The sequence below is a fragment of the Rutidosis leptorrhynchoides genome, chromosome 4, assembly GCF_046630445.1.
Source record: "Rutidosis leptorrhynchoides isolate AG116_Rl617_1_P2 chromosome 4, CSIRO_AGI_Rlap_v1, whole genome shotgun sequence".
Lineage (NCBI taxonomy): Eukaryota > Viridiplantae > Streptophyta > Magnoliopsida > Asterales > Asteraceae > Rutidosis > Rutidosis leptorrhynchoides.
Window position 1 is genome coordinate 326996900 of NC_092336.1, and position 7231 is coordinate 327004130.

The 7231-nt window shown below is 37.2% G+C and overlaps 1 protein-coding gene across 1 annotated transcript; it reads right to left on the bottom strand.

Annotated features, from left to right (window-relative positions):
• Positions 1-4998: 4998 nt before the first annotated feature.
• Positions 4999-6889, bottom strand: LOC139841711 (uncharacterized). Its single transcript, XM_071831916.1, has 4 exons — positions 6776-6889; positions 5798-6632; positions 5327-5641; positions 4999-5024 (listed from the first exon to the last, which is right to left on the bottom strand). Exons 1-4 carry the CDS (start codon positions 6887-6889, stop codon positions 4999-5001), a joined length of 1290 nt encoding a protein of 429 aa, XP_071688017.1.
• Positions 6890-7231: the final 342 nt, after the last annotated feature.

Consider the following 7231-nt stretch of genomic DNA (forward strand, 5'->3'; position numbering starts at 1 on the left):
TTATCCTGGCTGTCTGCCTATATTTTGGTTGTGGGACTGAAGAACTGGATGCCGGGATAGAACGAATAGGAATAGCGGGAATAGGGGTGGTAGTGTCTAGTGGAGTTGGTGCCACATCATCCTTACTAAACTCAGGATTTGAATTTTCTAATTCATTAGCCTTTCGTTTCTTTCCTAGTTCGAACTTGTCTTTTGTAATTTCCTGTATTTCTTCCTCGGGTTCACTTTCCTCCTCGGGTTCACTTTCCTCCTCGGGTTCACTTTCCTCCTCGGGTTCACTTTCCGGGTTCTCTATAGTCGGTTCATCCGGAATTTGTGAGTCTTCCCCAAAGATATTATTTTCGTCATCGGATAGGTTAATGACTGGAACACCATCTGAAGATTCTGGTTCGGAGTCGCTGAATGTGATAACAAGTTTTGAGCCCGACATCTATCACACAACAACTAACCCATTAGTACTACATAATATTTACATATAAATTTTAACCAACAATGATAAGCAATGGTTTTTAAATCAGACCCGGTCAAAGTCCAGACTTACTAATGTATCCTAACGACTTATCAGTTAGACACACTAATGCAAACCTGGTTCACTAAGACCACCGCTCTGATACCACATGTCATAACCCGTCCTTAACCATAAGAACGTGTTAGATAACGTATGATTTCATTGCGAGGTATTGACCTCTATATGCGACATTTTTAAAAGAGAAACTGCATATATTATACATTACAAACCATAACCATTATTTTTGTTACAAGCTTTAGACAATAAAAAGATGATTATCGTTTAGCGATAATCTTCGACTTACAAACTTTACATATAATGATAACAACACGATTTCGAGCATATTTTACAACACAAATCCTTGGGTATGCAGTTTTATTTTTGACGCAAATATGCGTACGCAAGATCCTGCTCAAATTCAACATAATGCAGCGGAAGCTTTAGTAATCACCTGAGAATAGACATGTTTTAAAAGGTCAACATAAAGTTGGTGAGATATAGGTTTAATGCCGGCAGCAATATATATATATATAGACCACAAGATTTCGTATATAAACAGTTTAATAAAAATATTCTAAGTGGTTGAGCACTTGGTAACCATACTTAACATTTAATCACGTCGCATATTCCCTTTATTATGAAATCTTACTACACCGTACCAAGTGTAGTCATGAAACGAAGTACTGTGCAACCGTTGAATACTGGTCGTCCAGTCCGGTTGGGGTTGTCAGGCCCGATAGATCTATCAACAGGATTCGCGTTTACAATACCGCTGTAAATAACAGTTACCAAGCTACAGGGAAGTATGCCAGTGGTACAACTCAACGTAGAATATATTTTTCAGTTACTTGTGTCCATAACGTAAAACATAAAATACATGTATTCTCATCCCGAAATATTTAGAGTTTAAAAGTGGGACTATATACTCACTTTCGTCTTGAAGATATATATATAATTTGACTTGGTCTCCGGTTGATATCACGAACCTATCCATATATAATATATCAATACCTTTTCTTTTTAAACAAACGTCACATATATATACTTGTTATACTTTTAATACTTTGAATAATTCCTTAGTCCGTAGTTAGCAGTTCGTTGTTAGTAATTCAATTTTAATGGTTCATTTTTAGATGTTTAATATACCCGCAATGAAATAAATAAAACCCCCAACGAAATAAATAAAACCCCATCGTATATGTATTGGTCGAGATTAATCTTGACCCACGGTACCGGTGTTGTCAAATGACGTGTTGCGTACATAAAGTACCGGTGTTGTCAAATGACGTGTTGCGTACAATCATGGGATCTTATGATTAATCTTCTCGTGTTGTTTACGGGTGATCCTGAACCATATAAAATTGAATTATAAGTACATATATATAAAATATCATGTTAACTTAAAAAGATGTGATTTATTTAATTTTTCCCAATTATTTTCGTGGCTAAACTAGTCTTGGATATCCGATTTTGTTTCGGTCATAGTTTCTTCGTTACAACTCCGTTTTCGTTGATTCAACTTGCCATCTCCTTGGATCGAGTCCCTCTTTAAGACTATGAACTGTAAATACCTTAGTTTGTATTCAAAATCACACGGCATAGGTCAAACTTTAGTGAAACTTATGAAGTTAATCATTTTCCATCATGTAAACAACCTTAAATGATTATTTTTCTAAAAATACTTATACTTTGAGTTAAATCATGAAATTTTTATGTGTTATCATATTCATAGTAAAAATCATTTTTCCAGAAAATAAACCTCCAATTCAAAGTTTAAGATGGTTTTTAATTATCCAACCCAAAACAGCCCCCGGTTACACTCCGACGTCGTAAAAACAGTTTTTAAGGTGTTCTTTGAAAAACCAAGTTAAACCTTGTTAAATTAGCATATATTTAAGATATATTACAGGTCTTGAAGTATTTTAAAAGTTAAGTTAGAAGGATCAATTTAGTTTGCAAACAAGTTTGAAAACATCCAAACTATGTTCTTGTTGTTAAAATTTTATACCACAAAATAAGATAGCTATATATATATGAATCGAATAAGGTTATGAACATAGATTCTACCTCAAGTTCCTTGGACAAGGTTGTTGTAAAAGAGGAGTAAGAACCTAGAACCAAAAGGGTGATGGAAGTGGATGAAATATTGGAAGTAAGTTGGTGTTCTTGGAAGGATTTCTTGAAGTGTTTTTGTAAGGTTTTCTTATGAGGTTTAAGTGTTGTTTTTGAAGCTAAATGATGGGGAAAATGCTTGGAGATGATCAAGTATGAAGTTAAGAGTATTTTGAGAGAGAAATGGAAGTGTAAGTATGAGAAAATGGGGTGAAGAAATGGTGTGCATGCATAAAAACGTTTTTAGGTTATAAAGGAAAAAAAAGATACCTAACTTTGTTTTCTTGCTAAATAATTCATGCTACTTGACAAATGGTTGGTTCCACATGTTTCTTAATCATTTAAGGCTGCTAAGGAGCAGATTTTTATTGGTATATACCAATAGTAAATACATCTAGAAGCTGCGTATGATACGGGTACATATTCCCTAGGTATACGTATAGAAATCTTTGAGAAAACGGAACGAGGATTCAAATATAGTTATCTTTTATAAATATACTTATATTGTTTTATGTATTTAAGTCTTTAAAAGTGATTAAATACATTACTTATACGATATATGTATAAACATTATAGGTCATTAGTATTTAAGTCAAATAACGTTACGTATGGTTATCGTTTTGAAAACTTAAGTTAGTAGTTTCAAAATATACTTATAACTTATTGTTATTAATACAAAATGAGATATTAAAACATTCTTAGGTCATGTTAAATATGTATATATACATATATATACACAAACGTATAATTATCATATATTGTATAGTTCGTGATATCATCGGTCAAACTAGACGGTCAAACGTTGTGTAAAACTCTTTTCGAAAACATAAGTCTCAAAAATTTGGATTGCTTATCATGTTGGTAAGGTTTAATTTATGTAAATATTAATCTTATAAGTATAGAACAATCGAAAAAGTGCGGGTCGTTACACATTGCCACTAGAAGTCTTGGGCAACTTAGTGATAAAATCCATAGTGATGCATTCCCACTTCCACTGTAGAATATTCGGTTGTTGAAGTAAACCAGATGGCTTCTGATGCTCGGCTTTGACTTTCAAACAAGTCAGACACTTACTAACGTACGTAGCAATGTCTGATTTCAGGTTAGGCCACCAATAAAACTGTTTCACATCATGATACATTTTACTAGAGCCTAGGTGAATAGAATATCTAGTCTTATGTGCTTCATCCAAGACTAGTTCTCGTATGTTTCCAAAAACTGGGACCCAGATTCGGCCACTGAAATAACGTGTTCCGTTTCCCTTGGTTTCAAATTTCTTTTCGAGACCTTTAAGTCCCTCGAGTTGGACATTCTCCTCCTTCAATGCCTCAAGTTGTGCCTCATGGATTTGAGATGTAAGATTAGTACGAATACGCACATTCAAAGCTCAGACTCGGATTGGTTTGGCACGATCCTTTCTACTAAGGGCATCGGCTACTACATTTTCCTTTCCAGGATGATATTTAAGCTCACAGTCGTAGTCATTTAACAACTCGATCCAACGCCTTTGCCTCATGTTAAGCTGATTCTAATCAAAAATATGTTGAAGACTTTTATGATCGGTAAACACCGTGATTCTAACCCCATAGAGGTAATGTCTCCACATCTTCAATGCAAATACCACAGCTCCTAACTCCAAGTCGTGTGTGGTATAGTTCTTCTCATGTTTCTTCAACTGTCTAGATGCATAGGCGATAACCTTTTTACGTTGCATCAGAACACATCCGAAACCTTGATTCGAGGCATCACAATAGACTACAAAATCGTCAGTGCCCTCAGGTAATGATAGAATCGGGGCTGTGGTCAATTTATCCTTCAGAATCTTGAAAGCAGATTCCTGTTCCTCGGACCACTCGAATATCTTCCCCTTGTGAGTTAGCTTGGTGAGAGGTTTGGCTATAAGAGAAAAGTCTTTGATAAACCTTCGGTAGTAACCAGCAAGTCCCAAAAATTGACGAATATGCTTCGCACTTCTAGGTACTTCCCAGTTCTGGATAGCGGTGATTTTTGCAGGATCGACATGTATTCTATTACTATCAACTACATGCCCGAGGAATTGTACGGTTCTCAACCAAAATTCACACTTGGAGAATTTGGCGTACAGCTGTTCCTTCCTTAAGAGTTCTAGAATTAATCGCAGATGTTGCTCATGCTCTTTCTCGCTCTTGGAATAGATTAAGATATCATCGATGAAAACGATCACGAATTTGTCAAGATAAGGTTTGCATACATGGTTCATAAGATCCATGAATACAGTAGGAGCATTGGTTAATCCAAAAGGCATGACAAGAAACTCGTAGTGTCCATAACGAGTTCGAAAAGCAGTCTTAGAAACATCAGCTTCCTTGACCCTCAATTGATGATAACCCGACCTAAGATCAATCTTCGAATAGACACTTGAACCCTGTAATTGTTCAAACAGATCATCAATACGCGGAAGTGGGTAACGGTTCTTAATGGTCAGCTTGTTGAGTTCACGGTAATTGATACACATTCTCAACGTGCCATCTTTCTTTTTAACAAAGAGAACGGGTGCTCCCCACGGAGACGAACTAGGACGAATGAAACCCTTGTCTAAGAGTTCCTGGAGTTGGTTGGATAATTCCTTCATCTCTGATGGAGCTAATCGGTATGGTGCCCTTGCAATAGGTGCAGCACCGGGAGTTAAGTCAATCTGAAACTCAACTTGTCTTTGGGGTGGAAGACCAGGGAGTTCCTCAGGAAACACTTCAGGAAAGTCTCTAACTATCGGTACATCTTCAACTCGTTTTTCATCTGGTTTGACTTCCTTTACATGACCTAGAATGGCTTGGTACCCTTTCATTAGGTACTTGCGGGTTTTGATACATGAAATGAGGTTAAGTTTCGAACCACTCTTTTCTCCTTGAATGATTAAGGTTTCATCATTCTCAAGGGGAATGTTAATGGTTTTATCGAAGCACATAATTCCCGCCTTTATTGGGGATAACCAATCCATCCCTACAACTACATCAAAGCTTCCCAACTCGACTGGTAACAAGTCTATATTAAAGTGTTTGTCGGCTAGAATCAGATCACAATTTTTATAAACACTTTCTACTTTCATAAGTTTACCATTTGCTACTTCTACAAGACGCTTAATTTCTAAGGCTTGCGGTTTTTCAGTGAATAAGGCACAAAATTCAGCAGACACATAACTTCTATCAGCACCAGAATCAAATAGAACAGTAGCGTAGAAGTTGTTAACAAGGAACGTACCCGTTATCACTTCATCATCATCACGGGCTTCTTCAGTAGTCATGACAAAAGCCCTGCCTTTAGCATTACCAGCATCAGTTTTCTTCTTTAGACAGTTAGGCTTGATATGACCTTTTTCCCCACAACCATAACAGGTAGGGACATAGGCCTTTGCGGCTGAAGCTGTAGCAGCAGGAAGTCTACAGTTTTTGGCAAGATGACCTGTTTTCTTGCAGTTGGTGCACGGTACCATACATCTCCCATAGTGGTTTTTCTCACATCGGTTACATCTAGGTTTCCCATCAACTGGCTTCTTACCTGAGTTCTGGCTGGGACTATTACTCTGATTGTCAAACTTTCTTTTGTTATCCCCTGTCTTTACCTCAGCTGTTTTACTAATTGCCTTATTTCTTCTAGCAGCCATAACTAAATCTTGGGCTAACAGCATAGCACCCTCAATAGTTTCCTTACCAGCAGATATAACATTCCCCTGGATATCAGAAGGTAGACCCTCAACATACTTTTCTATCATCTTGTATAAGGGGGTGACCATAGATGGACACAAGGATGCTAGTTCCAGAAAATGATGATTGTATGACTCTATGTCGTCATTCTTTACCACGTGTCCATAGAATTCGGCCTCCAATTTCTGGACCTGATTCCTAGGACAGTACTTATCGGTCATCATTCTTTTGACGGTATTCCATGGAGTAGCGTTAGCAACATCAATCCCCACAGTTTGGCAATGGGCATTCCACCAGGTCAGAGCACTCCCAGAAAGGGTGTGGGTGGCATACTTAACACATCAGCTTCTAAACAGTTGCTGATGCGAAACACGGATTCAAGTTTCTCGAACCAACGAATCAATTCGATTGGTCCTTCAGTTCCGTTGTAAGATGTAGGCTTGCAATCCATAAAATTTTTGTAGGAGCAAGTAACATTGTAGGGCGGAGCTTGAGCAGCACCACCGCCTTGAGCTGCAGCAAGTAGCTGCTGAAATTGTTCTGCAGTTAAGGTATAAGTTGGAGTAGCTGGAGCTCGTGGGCGAACCATTTCCTTCAAGAGACATAGACAAATCGAGTTAGATGAATAGAGTGGTAACGTCTAAACATTTTATGACAGGTGATCATTAAGTTCATATAACCCTTGTAGTAATAAATTCAAGGCAAGTCATTAATACACATAACAACTTTTATTAATAAGTTCTAGAGGAAAATCCTCTTTATTACACTGAACAGGAAAAGGAAAATACGCGGGCAAAGCCGTTACATTCAACTATGAATTTAAAATTAATAACTACAGAATGGAAAAACATGGATAGATATCCTAGTAGACATGACTCCTACTTCGGATCGGGACCCTTCTTCTTTTTGTCCTTGAAAGTGTTTTGGGCAT

Coding starts and splice junctions, on each gene's coding strand:
- LOC139841711 (XM_071831916.1), bottom strand. CDS start 6,889: ATGGTTCGCCCACGAGCTCCAGCTACTCCAACTTATACCTTAACTGCA. Junction 6,633..6,775: donor CTCAAGCTCCGCCCTACAAT/GTTACTTGCTCC, acceptor TGATGTGTTAAG/TATGCCACCCACACCCTTTC. Junction 5,025..5,326: donor GTTTCCTGAGGAACTCCCTG/GTCTTCCACCCC, acceptor GAACAATTACAG/GGTTCAAGTGTCTATTCGAA.